The sequence below is a fragment of the Erpetoichthys calabaricus genome, chromosome 3 (assembly GCF_900747795.2).
Source record: "Erpetoichthys calabaricus chromosome 3, fErpCal1.3, whole genome shotgun sequence".
NCBI lineage: Eukaryota > Metazoa > Chordata > Cladistia > Polypteriformes > Polypteridae > Erpetoichthys > Erpetoichthys calabaricus.
The window spans coordinates 117,514,618-117,534,762 of record NC_041396.2 but is presented as its reverse complement, the minus strand read 5'-3'; the positions used below and the strand labels follow the sequence as shown (position 1 = coordinate 117,534,762).

Genomic DNA, 20,145 nt, shown 5'->3' with positions numbered 1-20,145 from the left:
TCCCTAATAGATTTGAATGGCTAATTAGGCTTGGTATAGGAGTAAAATGTCATTTGTTAACTGTGCCTACTAAGAAATAAAATAATACAAGCTTGTTAACATTTCCAATATCCAGTCTAATAATAATAATTCTTTGCATTTATATAGCGCTTTTCTCACTACTCAAAGTGCTCAGCAATTGCAGGTTAAGGGCCTTGCTCAAGGGCCCAACAGAGCAGAGTCCCTATTGGCATTTATGGGATTCGAACCAGCAACCTTCCGATTGCCAGTGCAGATCCCTAGCCTCAGAGCCACCACTCCGCCCATACACTCCACATTATAATAATGAACTGATTCAGTTAAAGTTTATGTAAGCTATTTTTTATTTATATTTTCCTCTCAGCAAACACTTAACCACAATACACTGAACCTGGCTATAGGCCTTACCATACAATCGACCATGGAGGACCACAATGGATGCAGTTTCTTGTTGACACCAATGTTCACGTCTACATACATCTCAATAATGTGTTCACATATTGCATTCTGTTTGAGCTCTCAGTTTGGCCTTTTTTTACTCCACATTGTTTCTGAACTACTTGCTGTTTTCATGCTATGTATTGTCTTAAAATCAAACTCAGTTACAATAAACAGATATTGAAGTTTGTAATGAGTCTTGCCTGTGAGCTGCTCATCTACAACTGCTCAAAGCCAACTGTCTGTGATTTTTAAACAGAATTAGCTTTGGATGAACGATTGTGTTGAGTAGCCCTGAAACATAAGAGGTTATCCAGAATACCGCGAAGCTGGAAACCAAAAAACTTATTTAGGAACAAAATAAACATTAAGAAGATCCCACAGATTATCCTCCTAGTATGAGGCTACCTACAGTAAAAGCCTGCACTGAATGGGGCCCTCCGTGGACAGAGTCGAGTAACCAGGTGATATGCAGTGCAGCATCATAAGGAGTATGCTTTGTTTATTGAAAATGACACATTTTTAAGATTAAAATGGCCTGGCTAAGACCACCTTGATTAAAAAAAAAAAAGTAAATATCTGGGAAGTCTTGCCTATTTTACAGTGCTGGATGTATTTTATATTTCCATGTATGCCCTATAAATATATTCATCTCCTTGGAGAGGTAGGTAGAAACTTTCTTCCATTTCCAATTACACTGCACGAGTTTAGGCTCATCCCTATTAAATATACCTTTTATAAAAACATGCATGTTTTATTAAAGGGGACACAATGTTCCCATATCATATGTAATTTAAGGTATGATTTACAGCATTTTGTAGTAAACATTAAAATCCTGCTCTAGCATACAGTAAGTAGGATATTATCAGCTAAAAAGTACAGTATTTCATAGATTCTTTCACAAGAAAATGTAGCACAGTGAAAATTCCAGCCAAAGTATTTATTATAAATTATTAGTAAAATATTACTCACAATGAATGTATATTTTTTAAATAAAGAAACTTATTAAGAAAAATGCCGAAGCAGACAGTATAATCAGAAAAAAATACATGTAAACCATATTCTTATCAGCTTTTGTAGTGACACATTCTAAGACCTTTCTCTCATGTATAACTTCGGAATATTTGCATAAGGAATACAGTATTAGCCCTTGATTTTTGTTTTCCTGAATTCATTTTATAATTTGAAGTATACTTGTGCTAAATAATAAGCAAAGCATTTCACAGCAATCTCCAAATAAATTTTACAGTGATGGGCTTCAAGTTGAGACAAATGTTAAATTGCAAATCACAACACCAGATAAATCAATGGACATTGGAGGTAGTGGAAAATAAATAAATAAATAAATAGATAGATAAATGAACGAGAGAGTGAGAGAAAATTGTAAGGCCATCACCATAACTTTACATTAAATGACCATATATCTGATTAATACTGCCTGTATTATTTTTCTTCTGTAATTTAGTTTGTCTTATTCATTTTTTTAATTATTCATGCACTTTCATATTTGTACTAATAAATATGCATTTATGCATATCAGACCTGCTTTACTGAGCTCACAGAAGGCCCAATGTCTCATTCAACAATTTAAAAAATGTCATAAAGAACATTTGCTTCAATAATATATTGCATTTCCTTCAAAGTTTTCAGTGTAATAAATAAAATAAATTCTATTTGGAGCCCTAGGATAGGAAATTCTTTCCTTTAAAGAGAGGCTACAACAGAATGACTATAAATGCCAATCTGTTTTTTTTCTGTTCTTGCATTACGCGTAATAAATATAAACAATTTTTGACAAAGCATTTAAATTTTATGTAAATAAGCAACCAGATCCAAAAGTTGATGCTTAAACTTAACACAGTACTCGTTACTTTGATAAAGGTGTAAGAGTAAAATTGGAAAGTTAAACCTCTGAATACTTCATAAAGCTTTAAATTATCTTACAAATTTTTAAAAGTCCTCAATAATACAAAAGCACCAATGCTTTTAGGTCTGGCATTTTTTCTTTATCAGCTTTTTATTTTATTTTAATACCATTGTGCTTCTTATTAATTTTGTTACAAAACTCCAATGACAGGAATAACGGGTACATCATGCGTCTATCAAATATGATTTATTTCAAATAATTTGAACTGTCCATGCTTTGTGGTTATGACTTCATGTTTATGACAACACACACAAATAACATACAGTAGTTGCATAACCAGTTCAGGAATCAGTGAAACATAACCGATCCTTTGTTTTTAGTACTGCAGTGGAATATCTTTTGCTGATATTTTAAAAGATATTTACACAGTTACAGGATCCTACCTGTGAGATCGTGCCTCTTGCAACTGATGTAAATTTATATGGAGTTACTGAGTTAAAACTTTGTTGTTTTGGTAAAATACACATGTAACTATTGCAGCTATTTGGAATTAATAATACATTTAAAATTCATAGCTTAAAATATCTGTTTGAAAGTAAAATGTGCAGTTTACTTTTCTCCTTCTTACTATCATTATATTAAATCCACATGCCTATTCCAATCACAGTAAATATTATCAAATTAACGTTTCATCACTAGCATTTGTTTATGTATTGTATAATGTAAGAAAAAATTGAAAACTCATGGATAAACATTTTTTTCTTTCACAGTAGCCTGAGTAGTTTTAAATTAAAAATCTCAAGGGAGTCGGCTCCAAGTGGTTCTAAATTGCTTTAAAAATTAGAAATTAGGAATTATGGATCAGATGGAATTTCTGACATTTTTGCAAGAAGAGATTTGTAAACTGGAGAATTCAAAAAACGTGGGAATGAGTCCCTATGCATTAAGGTATATATTTGCAGCTGGGCTTCATCATACATGTTAGAGTTTGGTTCTTTCAAGTTTCTGTTGATTGCTTCACGAACTCGAGAATCCAGACTAACCTGAAAAATAGAAAAGAAAAGGCCAAAAAAAATTATTTTCCATATTGTTGATTTAGTTTTCTTTTCATATATAAAAGATGTTATGCACCTTTAATAGAGCATATGCCTTCATAATAATTTGAAGTAGTAGAAATTCAGTCTCTTCAAAGCAGGTGATTATAGATTTTGTTTAAGTATAGTAATTATTGTGGTGAGGCTTCACACATTGGGAAGATGACTCAGCCATGTTGGGGATATTTGGAGGAATCAGAAATTTATAGTGGCCCGAAAGTTTAATTTACTTAATCTTAAATGGCATTAACATGAACTTATGCACCCTTTTCATCATAATGTTAGTGCATAATGTCAGTCAGTCAGTATCCAACCTGCTATATCCTAACACAGGGTCACAGGGGTCTGCTGGAGTCAATCCCAGCCAACACAGGACGGGGACAAGGCAGGAACAAATTCCGGGCAGGGTGCTAGCCCACCGCAGGGCACACACACACACACACACACACACCAAGCACACACTAGGGACAATTTTAGGATCACCAATGCACCTAACCTGCATGTCTTTGGACTGTGGGTGGAGGAAACTGGAGCACCCGTAGGAAACCCACGCAGACACGGGGAGAACATGCAAACTCCACGCAGGGAGGACCCAGGAAGCGAACCTGGGTCTCCTTACTGTGAGGCAGCAGCGCTACCACTGCGCCGCCCTAATACATAATGTATAAAGAAAAAACAATCACAAGCTATAATATCTACATGTTTCTTATAAAACCAATATACACTGTGTAGGACTGTGATTCCTGTCAAATACTGTGTGTATATATATATATATATATATATATATATATATATATATAGATAGATATATAGATATATATAGATATATAGATAGATATATATAGATATATAGATATTGTACATATAAAAATTGGTCCGATCTATTTATCACAAATAAATAAAACTATAACACAGAACACTATTTGTTAGTCTAAATCAATGTTTATTTATATACTCATATATTCACAGAGCAGATTATAGAGAAGTATTTTATAAAGAGTACAATTTAAGGTAACAATGTAAATACAAGATCATTCATTGCATGCTAAATTATAAGGAAACACATTTTGAAGAACCTACATAAGTAAGTAAACATGAACTGGAAGTATATTGGCATTAGAAAATATACCACAATTGCAATCCATTTGGCTGGTCGGGAAATGTCAGATAAGAGCATAAAGTTATAAGTATAACCAATTTAAATTTATGTAAGAAAATTTGGGTTTTTAAGTATGTCTTGCACTTGACAAATATGCCTAGGGAGAAAGATTCAAAGAAAAATAACCAAGAAACCTTAAAGTGCTCAGTGACAGCTGCATAATGAGTCTTAGGAGATTCACTGACAACTGCCGCCTCTATTTTGTATGTTTGGCAGGTTGCCATGAGGGAAGCAGCAATGATGTGTAATGTGTGGGATGTTTAGACTAACAATTTTCTAAAAGTTATTTCAGTATAATACAATAGAATACATTAGCCAGTTGAGAGGGTGATAACTTACTGTATACAGTATTCATTAAGCTTGGTCCATACCTGAAAATGTAAAGCCTAAAAGGAGAACAGAAACTTCAAGCTATCATAGTGATAACATGAACAATTGAAGTTTCTATTCCAGAAGGCCATAGTCCAGCATTCCCACTTCCTTAAAGTATTTATATTATATATTTGAGTCAAGATTGAAGATGCAAGTCACTAATCAAATATAATTCAACATTTGTGTAAAGATGACAAGACACACTTGCAGGTTTCCTGTTGTAAACATAGTGTTAGTGCATTTGTCTGAAGAGAAAATATTTAATTACCTAATATAAGTGACTTTTGGTGGCTTTTTGTTATTGAACCAGTGAGACCTGACCATTATATACTTGATATACTAGCAGTATCAATGAGGAAACACAAAAAGTAGGAAATATAATTTTAAAAGGGCACTTTTCAAATAGATGCAGAAAGATAACAGGAAATTAACTGATATGGGGAAAAGTCATTTGAGTGCAGAGGCCAAAAATAAAAAAAAAACCCATTACATCTACAATGGACAAATAAAGCAAGAAGGGACATTTTTATTTTAAAAAAAGATGGTGTTTCAGCATTTATGTGAGAAATAACAAAATTCTGTTAAATGCAAGGCCAATGAACCTTTGAAACCAGCAGTTAAAAGAGAAATGCCAGAAGGTAGCCAGTGAAGAATATTGCTAATAATGTAAAATATTACCATAAAAGCTGGGAGATATAAATATTGTAGAAGATAAAAAAAATGAAATTCCCCAGAGCAGGCAACATTTTGTCTTCAAAGGAGGTAGTGATTATATTTGCAAACCCTTAACGTACATTTTATGAGGTCACTAAAAGCCTAGAAAACTCCTATGGGCTAAAGGCTGTGCAATAGTTTACTTTTATAAAAATGCTGATCCTGGAAAACAGCTTGAATGTAGAATAACAGAAGCAATTATAAAAACGAGATACAAAGGCATCTACCCAATACCCGTGTGAAGGAGAAACCCAGCATGGAGGCTATATTTCATTTATATGCAGGAATCATTTTAAGCACTGATTGAATGTCTAGTTGTAGAACTGTGTACAACAGATTTCAGTGAATGACATGCAGAAGCTCCAAAACTGTCTTGAACTCGGGGGAAAAAAATGAGTACGAGTATCTGTTTTGAATGGGGAGATGCCTAACCTAGAGTTGTACAGGTGTACATATCAAAGTTTTCCTGAATCTTCTTAAGTCATGGAAAGCCAAAGCTTAGCATAAAAAGCATATAGTATCCTTGATCGATGCTGCCTTGCTTAATTTATTATAATACATTTTTTGGCAACAGCATAGAACAGATGGTAGAATTGTGTGAAGTTTACATGGTCTTTTCCAATATATTGAAAAGTGATTTCTAATTTTCCTTTAAAGGATTATTGTGCTACTGCGGTGGGTTGGCACCCTGCCCAGGATTGGTTCCTGCCTTGTGCCCTGTGTTGGCTGGGATTGGCTCCAGCAGACTCCCGTGACCCTGTGTTCGGATTCAGCGGGTTGGAAAATGGATGGATGGATGGATTATTGTGCTAATGGGAGATGTTAATCAATTCATCTGTTTTCTGAATCACCATATCTCAGTTCAAAGTCAGATGGTTCCTTTACTGCAAATTATTGCTTTCAATATTTAATCTATCCATTCATTTTATGTTAGATCTATGGAAAAAAAACTATGCAAAGACATCAGTTCTTCACTGAGGACTAGGAGAAAACAAGATAGCAACCTCTCTTTAAATTTAATAGAGAACCACTTTTCACAGGAATTGTATTTCTGTTTTTTAAGGCTTAATTTCCACAGATTGACTGTAATTATGTTGTTAGATTTAAGCACAGCTTTTGACACCATTGACCATTCTATTTTACTGCACAGGCTAGAAAATTATGTTGGCTTTACAGGCACTGTGCCCGCTTGGTTTAGTTCTTATTTATTAAATCGATTCCAATCTCTTATATATATTTCTCTTCTGGTGTTAATTATGTAAAGCACTTTGAGCTACTTTTTGTATGAAAATGTGCTATATAAATAAATGTTGTTGTTGTTGTTGTTGGTTCGTCCTGCTTCCACTTCAAAACCGGTCCCGCCCACACGCAGCCAACACAACATTTCTCAATTCCTATTCGTCCTCTTCCAAACCCTTCCCCACGCTGCCTGGACAGTTGTATGTTTTTGACACAGCGCAAGCTACTGAAGTACGCTTGCAAAATAAAGCAAACTCTGCATGCAGCGAAAATTTACTTCCCTAGGTGGATTCCATGCTCAGAACCATCAACCCTTTCACTAAATCATACAAACACATGCATGAAATCGCTCAGTCCAATCCAACAGCATCTGTACGAATGGTTTTCAAGGAAAACCCTAGGCAGTATTTACAAAGATACAATGCCCCGACATGTCACACCGATGTTGCACCGATTTTCGTCAGAGAAGATGGCGAACCGCCTGCCGAAAGGGACATTTGAATCTATCCCATAGGCAACTCCTTTAAACAGATGTCTATGCTCAATATGAATTGTGATTCTGTGGTTTACACACTTTTATTCCCTTATGGAGACATTGGCTGGCACAAAGATTTACAACATGTTCCCGATAAAAGAACCGCCAAGCGAATAAGGTTTACTCAATGCTAATTTTACGCGTACAGATTAGCAATGAGGAATACATTTAGTATTTTGCACTCCAGCGGCAAACTATTCCAACAGTATGTCGTAGATGCGTATGTTAAAACAGAGGGCACGCGTCTCAACTATCTCAGAGATAAGTTTTGCGAGCAAACGCTGAAAATTACAACGTATGTGTAGGCAAAATGATCATATTACCGTTCACATTTCCAGGAAGTCCAAGATACATGCAACAAAACTATCAGGATACCATGGCCATAGTACATAAATTCGGAAAGCCTGATTTATTTATCACTTTCATATGTAATCCTGCTTGGCCGGAAATTCTACATGCACTGTCGGATACCCAAAGACCAGAGCACAGACCTGCTATTGTAGTACAAGTCTTTTGGATTAAGCTTAAGGAATTACTTAGAGACATTCTACAACAACATCTTTTGGGGGTTGTTATTGTTTTCTAGGGTTAGATCTTTCAACTCATTATCTGTCGTCTCCACCAAAACACCTATTCACAACACTATTTATTTCTTCTTGATTTCTGAATTCCTTTCTCACCATTTTCCGTTCCTGTTCTTACACCACCGTATGCTACGGCGGGCGTCGGCTAGTAGATACAGAAATGTACTGACAGTACTCCATCATTATGCACAGAAGTGAGATATGGTGTCCCACAGGGCTCAGTACTGGGACCTTTACTAATTTCACTTTACATGCTTCCACTGGGATCTATCATTAGGAAACATCATGTTAATTTTCACTCGTATGTAGATGACACCCAGTTATACCTTTCATTTAGATCAAATGAAGTTTCTCCAATGTTGTCTTTAATTAGTTGTGTTAGTGAATTAAAGGAGTGGATGGATGAGAACTACTTGTCTTTAAACACCGATAAAACAGAGATGTTAATTGTTGGAGGGAATGATGCTGATCACAACAATATTTTGTCACCATTTAACTCAGTTGGAATTACCATTAATTTTACTGAATCAGCCTGCAATCTAGGAGTTATCTTTGACTCTGGCATGTCATTTAAAGTGCATATTACAAAGTTGTCCAAATCACGTTTCTTCCATCTTAAAAATGCAATGCGGTGTTCACTGGATGTTCAAATTGTTCTTTATACAGCCTCCAGTTAATCTAAAATGCTGCTGCAAGAATTAATACAAGAACAAGAAAATATGAACACGTAACTCTAGTTCTTAAATCCTTATACTGGCTCCCGTTTAAGTTTTGGGCACATTTAAAAATCCTCCTTTTAACATATAAAGCATTAAATGGTCAAGTTCCGGCTTACTTGTCTGAACTTATCATGACTTACAAACCAGAGCGCACATTAAGATTTCAAGATGTCGGTCTGCTTATGATTCCAAGGATTAATAAAAGAACAGTGGGAGGTCGAGCTTTTAGTTACAGGCCCCTAAACCGTGGAATGGTCTGCCTGCTACTATAAAAGATGCCCCTTCAGTCTCGGCTTTTAAATCTCGACTGAAGACTCACTACTTTAGGACAGCTCCGTAGCTACTCTACTGCGTCTGGTAAATGGTAAACCAAGGGCAAAGTAATTGGTTGTCCTCTGCAGCATCAGGCTTACCATGTAACATATTTTGTCGCACAATGTTTAGAACATTTAACAAAGGAATTTGACTTGCTCTTCCTCACACTCTCCATACTGGTGGTCTTCTAATCTGAAGATAGAAGCTAGACCAGGATGCTTGGGCATGTTGTGGCTATCGTGTGTGCTTGAGTGCTGAAACAACAGCTCCTATTTTGAATAAAGTCTCGAGACTGTACCTTCCTTCCCTTTACAGTAATAAAGTACCTGTATTTTTCTTGGAAACCTGGACTTACCCAAGCTTGACAATACCTATATAAAAAAAGTACTTCTTAAACTGCAAACCATATTTTATTTGAAAATGAAACGTTACATGTTACAGGTATGAATATAGAATAATTAGATTTAGATTTAGATTACATTAGATGTAACTTTGTCTTTTTTTTCAGTGTAAACTGACGTTGTTTCTCACCTTTTTTGTTCACTGCAAATAAAACTTTGAAATGCGCTATTAAACTTGAACAGTACAGTATCCGCACATGACACATCTACTCACGAGGGCACTCAATGGAGCACTGACTCAGAATTCAGCTATGTGTATGATGTCGCACCTGCACTCTCGCCAAGTGTCACTGAGACTGCCCAAGACTGGAATTTTCACAACAAACTGTCACTTTCTTTTGGTCTAACAGGAAAGAGACAACCTGTTGCAATGTTCTCAAGACTCTGCAAAACTGTAGGCGCGGTATTAAGTATTTTTTGTATCAGGTTTTTATTTTCGGTGGCCATTTTTGTTCTAAAAAAACATTCGTTATACTGAAATTTCAGTTTGCTAAAATGAAATTCGTTAAACATGATGTTATATGAACATTTGTCTAGGCCATTTCAATGTCGCAAGCACCAACAACCTCCACAGACCAGACGCTCACTACGGACCCGGATGAAGATGAAATAGCAATAGGAGGTGAGTGAGATGCTGCATCAAACGTAGTAGAAGCACAGACTGTCACCCAGGCGGAGTTTGCTCCCCGATTATAGCTTGGATTTTGCATTCAGACAAGCCCACATCACAAATGACTCTTATTATCAGGAGAGAGAGGACCCAAATTTTAAAACACCTAATTTTTTACTTAAGGATGGTTTACTGTATCAGGTGACTTCTGATTGCATAGGTGATGGGTGTATTGAGCAATTGGTAGTACTAACTGAGCATAGAAAGATTTTAAAAATTGTTCACAGTCATGTTTTGGGGGGTCACCTTGGTGCAGAAAAAATGAGGGAACGCATTTCGAAAAGGTTTTATTGGGTGAATATGGGCTGGGGTGAGGAGCAATTTTGTAAGGCCTGTCCTGTCAAATAGTTTCCGCTTACAGACCCGCCAGGGCACTCCTTGTACTGATTCCTATATTAGATGTCCCCTTTGACAGGGTGGGATTAGATATTGTTGTCCCGCTTCCCAGGAGTAAAAGTCCCTTTCAGTATATGCTTGTGTTAATTGATTACTCCACAAGATACCCAGAAGAAGTAGTGCTGTGACAGGCGGACCCCCAAACTATTGCAAAAGCACTCTCAGATATGTTCATATATATTGGTATCCCTCGCGAGATTCTCACTGATCAGGGTGCACCCTTTATATCTCGCATCATGAAGTAGCTATGTGAAAGTTTCAGAATTAAGCAATTATACTCATTGGTCTATCATCTGCAGATGAATGGCCTGACTGAATGATTTAATAAAACCTTTAAACAGCCCAGGACGATCCAACTCCTTGTACCTTTTCTCTTGTTTGCTTGTCTTGAAGCCATGTAAGCATCAATCGGGATGAGTCCCTTCGAACTATTATTTGGCTGGTGAACACGCGGGGTGTTGGACATTTTTGGGATGAATGGACAGGAACTCGTGAGACGCCCCTTGGGGGGGGGGGGGGGGATTTGTCAACCGAGTCATTTTGCTGCAAGAGCAGATTGCCAGATTGTCCTCTATTGTGGTGGAGCATCAGCAGCGCGAGCAGCAGGAATAAAAAACGTCATTATGACAAGATGAGTGAACTCTGCAAGTTTAAGAAGGGAGATTGCATCCCAATTGCAATCCCATTTGATTGTTGATCCCATCCAATCCACATAAATTTCGGGCCGCATGGCAAAGACTGGCAGTAGTAGAAGAGCGTATGTCCCCTGTGAATTATAAAGTCAGAATTCCTGGGTGGCAGAAACCCGTACAAATTTTGCATGTTAATCTCTTAAAGGGGTGGCACAATTGTCATACCCCCAGACTAGGGTTGCTATTGGGGATGATTTAACTGACAGCCAGAAAGCAGAATTGCTATCGCTGATCGAGGGAAACTCGGACGTCTTCTCAGCAACACCTGGCCAGATGACAATTGCAGAACACAGGATTGTCACTCCACCCGGTGTTACTATATAGGTGCCCCCATATCGCCTACCAGAGGCAACAAGGAAAGTGATACACGAGTCCAACAGATTCTCCAATTAGTTGTTATTTGGCCAAGCAAAAGCAAATGTTGGAGCCCAAAAAGTCAGACGGTTCGGTTCTGTATTGATTTTAGGCATTTGAATAAGATTTCCAAGTTTGATGCATACCTGATGCCACATGTGGATGAGTTGTTGGAAAAGCTTGAGCAGGCTTCATATATCTCCACCCTTGACCTCATGAAGGGTTATTGGCAGGTCTCCTTGGAGGAGTCTAGTTTTCAGAAGACCGCATTTGCCATTCCGTACGGGCAGTTTGAATTTACAGCACTCCCTTTTGGTCTCCATAGTGCACCGCTGACCTTTCAGTGAATGATGAATCAGATCCTGTGTCCACATTCCGCATATGCAGGTGCCTATCTTGATGATGTGGTCATTTTCAGTAATGACTGGGAATCTCATCTTCTCTGCCTTTGGGCGGTGCTTGACAGTTTACAGCTGGCGGGATTGAGGCCAACCCCTAAGAAGTGCAATCTGGGTATGTCGGAAACCCACTATCTTGGATATTCAATGGGGAAGGGGTTTACTCAAGCCTCAAATGGACAACGTGAGGGAGATGCTTGCATATCCCTGTCCTGAAACATAGAGGCAGATTCATGCCTTCCTCGGGCTCATGGGGTATTACAGGCAGTTCATTCCCAATTTTGCGCATCAGGCCGCCCCCATACCCCTTACTGACTTAACAAAGGGTAGAAAGAATCACAGTGTTGTTTGGACCGATACCTGTAAGAGAGCTTTCGCAGACCTAAAAGCCGCTATCATCATTCCTGGTTTTGGGCAATCCTGACTTTTTTCGAAGGAATTTATTCTGCAAACAGATGTAGTGCTTTCGGTTTAGGAGTGGTGCTCTCGCAATGTTTTGAGGGGAAAGAACACCCCATCACATTTGTCAGCAGAAAGCTGCTACCCAGGGAGCATAATTATTCAACTATTGAAAAGGAATGCTTAGCGATTAAGTGGCTGGTGGAAGTTCTCCTTTACTATCGCTGGGGACAATGGCTTACACTGGTGACTGACCATACCCCGCTACAATGGCTGTACAAAGAGAAGGATATGAACACCCGGCACACCCGGTGGTCTATCAGTTTGTAGGCTTTTGTAAGGTTTCAAAGCTCGCAGCTAAAGCAGATCTGAGTCGATCACGGTTGCACTATAAGCACTTGCCATCAATGGGTGATGCAAAGAACATTATAAATGCAGGGAACAGTATTACTAGGTCACTAACCTGGCCATGACCCTGCCTGATTGCTATGTTTGTGTATAAGAGAATGGTAGATCCCAGTACAATAAATAACCATGGTGTTCCTGTTTGAAGCAGAATAAAGTTGGTTTTGCTAAAGTACTGAGACTCGTGTCTTGAGGTGCAAGACAGGGACTTGCATGTCACAACATGATACTACCAATTTTTACATGTTGAGTCTGTTGGTTACAAAGTCTAAGTGGGTGAGACTAAGTCCTACTGGGAAGGTGCAGTCCATCAAAGAAGTAATCCATTAAAAATGAGGTTAAAACAATGCAGGAGTCTCCTTTCAAATTCTCAGTCCCCAGTGTTTCCCTTCAAAAACCAACATCTCTGTGGCTTATCCTACTCAGAGCTCACAGCTCAGAGAGATGTCAACCAACAGGCACAGACACCCTTCAGTCCTGACCCATGTCCCTACTGCCTGATCCATGGCATTTCATGAGGAGCCAGCGACCCTTCTCTGCTCCACGCTCACCACTGCCAAAGGGTTCTATCCGGCGAAAGTGCCCTATCCTCCCACCGCTGCCTATTCCTGACTCCACCTGGTAAGAGGATACTGCCGAGTGTGATGATCACTCCTGCTCCCAAGTCACTCAACAGAAGTGATTCCCGAGCCCTCTCCCTGGGGCTCCATTCCCATCCGCCTGCTTCTCTCTCTAAACACTTGCTCACCCTCACTTCTGCCTAACTTCTTCCATTCGTTAACTTCCATTCTTTCTCTCTGTCCCTCTTTCTTGTGCCGGCTCATTCTTGTAGGACTCTGTGGGTGCAGTATCTCAAATGTGCACCGCAGGAAGCTGATGAAGCAATTGAGACAGACTGGACCCTCACATGCAGGTGTGTCTCGCCCCAATTACTCCACCAACTCTCCACAGCTGCATGTGTGTGCACACACAGGGAGAATGAGCCGGCCAATTAAATATTTATTTATTAAAAACAGCCAACATTTTCTGAGCAGCAGACCTGCTACATTGAGGTGTGTTTGGTAGTTAGTTAATCTGGTACAACAGTGTTAAATGCTGAGTTGTAGTCTATACACTAGACCTTGGCATAACAGCTTTTTGTTATTCATATGTGCCAGGAAGGTACAGAGTGCAAGGGATATGGAATCATCTATGGACCATTTGTGATGATATGGAGGTGATCATAACATTCTAGAACATTGTGTTTAATTTGTTCCAGCACTAGTCATTCAAAGCACTTTATCATGATTTCCTTGAGTGCTACTGGCCTATAGCCATTCAGACAGTCTACTTTTGTTTTCTTAGATACTGGGACAATTTTTATACATCTGAAGCAGGTAGGGACCACTGATTCCTTCATTGAAACATTAAATATGTTACTAAACACAACTAATTGGTCACTGCAGGTTTTGAAAATACGTCCTGAAATTCTATGTGGGCTAGGATACCTTATATACATTAAGTCTTTTGAAAATCCTCCTTAGGTTATGTACAGAAACAAAGAATCATTTGGTGCTGCAGGAAATTGAATGGACTCGTTTCCTGTTGAGGTTGGACTCCGCCAGGGCTGCCCTTTGTCACCGATTCTGTTCATAAGTTATATGGACAGAATTTCTAGGCGCAGCCAAGGAGCGGAGGGGGTCTTGTTCCGTGACCTCAGAATCTCGTTTCTGCTATTTGCTGATGACGTAGTTCTGTTGGCTTCATCGGACAGTGTCCTCCAGCTCTCACTGGAGTGGTTCGCAGCCGAGTGCAAAGCAGCAGGGATGAGAGTCAGCACCTCTAAATCCGAGGCCATGGTTCTCAGCCGGAAAAGGGTGGAATGCTCTCTCTGGGTTGGGAGCACAGTACTGCCTCAAGTGGAGGAGTTCAAGTATCTCGGGGTCTTGTTCACGAGTGAGGGAAGGATGGAGTGGGAGGTTGACAGACAGATTGGTGCGGCATCCGCAGTAATGCGGGCTCTGCAACGGTCCGTTGTGGTGCAGAGAGAGCTGAGTCAAAAGGCGAGGCTGTCGATTTACCAGTTGATCTACGTTCCTACCCTCACCTATGGCCACGAGCTTTGGGTAGTGACCAAAAGAGCAAGATCGCGGATACAAGCGGCCAAAATGAGTTTTCTCTGCAGGGGTGGCTGGACTTTCCCCTTAGAGAGGGTGAGGAGTTCAGTTATCCGGGAGAGACTCTGAGTAGAGTCGCTGCTCCTCCGCATTGAGAGGAGTCAGTTGAGGTGGTTTGGGCATCTGGTTAGGATGCCCCCGGACGCCTCCCTGGGGGGGTGTTCCAGGCATGCCCCACGGGGCAGGACACGCTGGAGGGATTATATCTCCCGGCTGGCCTTGGAATGCCTCGGGGTCCTCCCAGAGGAGCTGGAGGAGGTGGCCGGGGAGAGGGAAGTCTGGGCTTCCCCGCTTAGGCTGCTGCCCCCACGACCTGAACTTGGATAAGCGGTGGATGATGGATGGATGGATGGATGGAAATTGAATTGCATGCTGCATGTTGCGGGGTAGAAAGCTGATTCAGTATTTGTTATTGAAAAGCAAAACAACACATTTTATTTAGCTGGGCACATAAAATTGTACATAAATTAGTACATTTTCATGGTGACACTTTATGCCATCTTTTGTTTTGTTTTGTGTGCACTCTCCACTTTTGCACAGTTTCTGGGAGTGAAAACCCAAGGAATGTGACATGAAGAGCTTTCTCCGAACAGGCCGATTCTGGTTTTATTCAAAATATTATGTTAATCAAAAAGGTATTTTTTCTACTGTATTTACAGTTTATAAAATGACAGCATTACTTACATATTTAATAGATTATGTTGGTAAACAGCAGCAGTATGATGGATTGAGTATAAAACTGTCCACATCACCAGTCCGCTATTATTTTTGCAGTTTCAGCAGCTCCTACACCAAAAAGAAGTGCACTGGAATCAATTTGTTTTGCTGCTTGTATGTTCTGCGCTGCTTCTACACATTTACTGGTCTGTCTGTCTCCTTGACCATCTTCGTGTCCTTTCACAGAAGTCTGGCAGCTTCCGTCTCATTTTGTTTACAGATTTATATGGAGCAGATGCTGTCATTTGAGCAAGCAGCTTATTTGCTATGCACAGTCTGCTTGAGTATAAATAAAGGTGTAAGATCTGATACACCAGATAAACAATTGTGAAGAGCAATGGGGTCTCGGTTGGAAGTGCGGAAGCTTGTCAAAAGTGAAACTCTCTTATGTGGGAAATGCCCAGTTTTAGCATTCTGGAAAGTGATGTAGACAAATTGTCAGCAGTGACTTTTTTCACAGTGCTTGTGAAAGGCTCTAGATCCCATAGTCTGTCACACTGTGTTTCTCTGGCAATTGAATGTGATCTTTTTCCAAATGGTAATAGTATCTACTATATGAACATCAGAAACAAAAATTTGATTCCAAACCTGTCGGGTTTGTTTGACTTTCATTGCATAAAAGATCACCTACACTTCAACAACACTTCATCAATGAGTATATCTGCAATAACCTATAACACAGGAGGCACTTCTGCATAAGGTTTGCCAAGTATCTGGTATACCAGCAAAGCTGTCAGTGTACAAAGTGACAACACATATCAGTTTTACGTGGTGAAAGAAAAATGCGTAAGATGGCACATTTTTGGGCAGAGCGTTCTGTGAGTGAATGCAGATCATTTGCAATGTTTTCACAGAAATGACAAACCAGGGGCCTCATGTATAACGCCGTGCGTAGAACTCGCACTATAACATGGCGTAAGCACAAAAGCGGGATTGTGCGTACACACAGAAAAATCCAGATGCAGGAATCTGTGCGCACGCAAACTTTCACGTTCTTCCACTACATAAATCCCGATCAGCGTGAAAAGTAATGCACGTGCACGAGCCTTCTGTCCCGCCCCAACTCCTCCCAGAATTACGCCTCTTTGAATATGCAAATCAATATAAATAGCCTTCTGTGAAAAGACAATGGGAAAAGCACATGGGAAAATATAAGAATTTCAGCGAATACTAAGTGGAGGCAAAGGAAAAACGTACTATTTGTTGGTGTAAACAGTGGTATAATCAACAAAAGAAAGTTGATCAAGTGACAGAGTGTCGGAGAAACTCTAAAGATCAAGTTCGCAAAGTCGCACAGTGCCCGAAATAAAAAAGAAATCACATATCAAAGTCGGCGTGAAAAGGCGAGTCATAGCCCACCGTCTGAGTGTCATATGAAAGCTTATTAGGGTACAGAGAAAAAAAAATAGGCACACAGTGGGAAAAATGCACGAAATGTCAACTTTAATCTCAAATTTCCACTTTAATCACGTAGTTTATTTTGCCATTAAAGTAGAACATCATAAACTTCATCTTAAAACCGTTTATTTTACTAGTTTCTCAAGTAGCACATTAAATGCTTTGTTCTGTATTTGATCTTCTATGTGCTCTATGTGTGTGAATCACTGCGTGCTTCCGTTCTTTCTCTTCCTCCGACAGGACACAGAATCCATTACATTCGAGATATTACAGCTCTCTGAATAATTAAAATACTGAGATGTATACGTGATATCATTTTCATGATGATAGGAATAAAAGCATGGTATTAAAAATGGGAACACGGTGGCGCAGTGCTTGTTCATCTCTCACGCAAGAGGCTTGCTGCGTCATGCGCGACCTTCGATGAAATAATTTATTACAGAAGTACTGTCTCTTTCAAACGTACTAACCTCCAATTCCTCTACTTACTTTGCTTTCTCCAAATACCCAATCGCCACACAATCAGCTCTGTAATAGACGTTAAGCCATTCTGTAAGCTTAGAACGCCGATTCTTCAAAACTTTTAAGGAACATTGAAATATCTTCGCAGTACATGTTTAATTATTCTATTCGTCTATCCTTCCAGTGTCGCGTCAGCACCAACAATAATACAGCGCAAGGCAGGAGCTATCCGTGAACTAGCTAGCGCTGCGGCAGCGTGTCCTCACATGTTTAATTATTAACAATACAGATACTTTAAATGAAGTTAAAGTTTTATCTGTATACTATAAGCAACATATTTTGCTGCATTTCATCTTAAAATGATATCAGGCCCGGTCTTAGGTATTATGGGGCCCTAGGCGAAAGGGGGGTCCAGGGGCCCCCTGAGGGGGGCGGAGCCCCCTGGAAGATCTGCGAAATGCGTGAAAATTAGACCAAGGAGACGTTTTCTTGTAACGTTACGAGGTCATCACCCTGCGTCCCTTTTTCGCCCGGGAGTAGTTAGCTGCTACAATTTAGCCAGTTTGAACTGTTTCCACTGGGCACCACGTGGCGGTATGTAGCTAAGCCCAGCTTCGTTTTTTTGTATTTTTTCTTTTTTTAGTTTTTTTGTCCTTTTTTATTTTTTGGGATATTTGAAACTTTTGGAATGCATTGCGAGGGGAGGGGCGGGCCAGGGACCTGGCCGCCGTCGATCCGGGGCCCCCCGGACGCCGGGGCCCTAGGCGGTCGCCTACTTCGCCTATGCCTAAGGCCGGGCCTGATGATATTGTCATCATATGCGCTTTATAAAGTGCCGCAGGTTGTGCAATATTATAACTGTAGTGTAAGTTTACAGTGAGGTAATTGTACTTATAAGTAAACAGTTCTACAAGGAGCACTTGATGGACTGATTGAGTGCGTTTATAGTTCTTGGGATGAAACTGTTTCTGAAACGCGAGGTCCATACAGGAAAGGCTTTGACGTTTTTTGCCATGGTTGAGGTAGTGTGTAGCCTACTTGAAACTGTATACCGATAATTCTCTTTCTGATCAATTGCTGCTGTGATTCCCCACTCAGATACAGTGATATAAATACTCTGAGTGGTGCAGTGAGAGTAATATGGAAAAAGATGATCCGCAGTGGCAACCCTTAACGGGAGCAGCTGAAAGAAGAAGAAGATGAAGTGAGAGTAACAACGCTAAAGCAGTTATGGTATTTGGAATACTATGGCTATTCCCTGGACCATTATATTTCTACAGGTTAATTACAATCAGATGCATTACACTAATAAACAATATGCAGTTAGTTTCAGTGTATTTATAAAGCCGCGTCAGGAACGTGGGTCTAAGAAAGGGTGACCACACAGGAACAGTAGCACTGCTTTGACGCTGGGTGCCGCCAGTTTGCAAAACCGAGCGGAGAAATTGCGTATGCCAAGGTATGAGGTACTGTGGAAATATCTGTGGCTTTACGCCAAGTTTAGGTTTTATACATCGCGATTTGAGCGTGGAAACATTCGTACGCAACATTTCTGTGCGTACGCACCGTTTATACATGAGGCCCTTGATGATGTATGGGGTATACAAATGCAAAAAAAAAACCGACTGTTGTCTATGTTAGTCAGTGAAAGTGTCGTCAAACACATGTATATGATTCAATATGTGTGATGGTGTGTGTATGTAATTCAAAACAAGTGCTAGAATTTCAATGTAGCTTTACTCGTCATCCTAAAAGAGTCTCATTTACATCCATGGTAACATATTACATTAGTCCTTCCATTTTACAAAGAAAGATCACCATTTATTCTTGCATTTGCATTTACTGTCACTCTGCAATGTCTGAAAACTCTGAGCAAGTCTTCGTCCACCTTGGCTCGCCTTAACTTGTGGCTCAATTACTCAGTCCACTATGTCCCACTTTGTATGATCAAACTTCACCATGTAGAATTTATTCTGGCAGTCAACTTATTTTTCAACAATGTGGGAAAAACATTGAGATGACATTTCAGGAAACTTTATAGTTGTATTTTACCTAGCTGAAATAAATGGAGCACTGACAGTTTTCATACTTTTTTTGTTCTTCACCACACAAAGTGAAACAACATGAGTGAATGTAAGTGTGGCATTTTTTCGTTGATTATTTTATAGTCATCTGTTGAAGACAGACAGCAGTACACATCTGGTAAACATTGTTCAGTAATGTCAATTACAAAAGCAGAAGAGGATCTGTCAAGGAAAAAAGGATATGCAAATGCAGTCAAATGTGAGCTATAGGAGAGAGAGACTGATTCACATCTGGGTACCAAAATATAATAGTGTTGCTGGTGACAGAATAGTGGACCTTTCAAAATACCATCAATCTAATATTTGCAATAAAGTTTCAGAGTTCTAAAAATATGGGTATTTGAAGTGAAGCCACTTAAGAAGAAAAATACATTGCTAATTAGAACTGGCTTGGGTGATTCTAGTATTAACATGGGCATGGAAAGTTTTAAGTTGAACGGGAAAGGAAAATGCAGAAATGATTGCATTAGGTATCTCTTGAGTAGTGATTATTACACCCAGTCTTCACATTATTCCTGTACTGTCATTTTGCCATTTTGATTCTTTCTATCAGTTAAAA

The 20,145-nt window shown here is 39.4% G+C and overlaps 1 protein-coding gene across 1 annotated transcript in view; it reads right to left on the bottom strand.

The window, feature by feature from the left end:
• Nucleotides 1-425: 425 nt before the first annotated feature.
• Nucleotides 426-20,145, bottom strand: part of rgs17 (regulator of G protein signaling 17) — a 206,298-nt gene continuing 186,578 nt past the window's right edge. Inside the window, exon 6 of the mRNA XM_051924282.1 lies at nt 426-3,366. Within this exon, the coding sequence (XP_051780242.1) occupies nt 3,178-3,366 (189 nt within the window). The 3' untranslated portion in view covers nt 426-3,177. The remainder of the gene's footprint in view (nt 3,367-20,145) is intronic.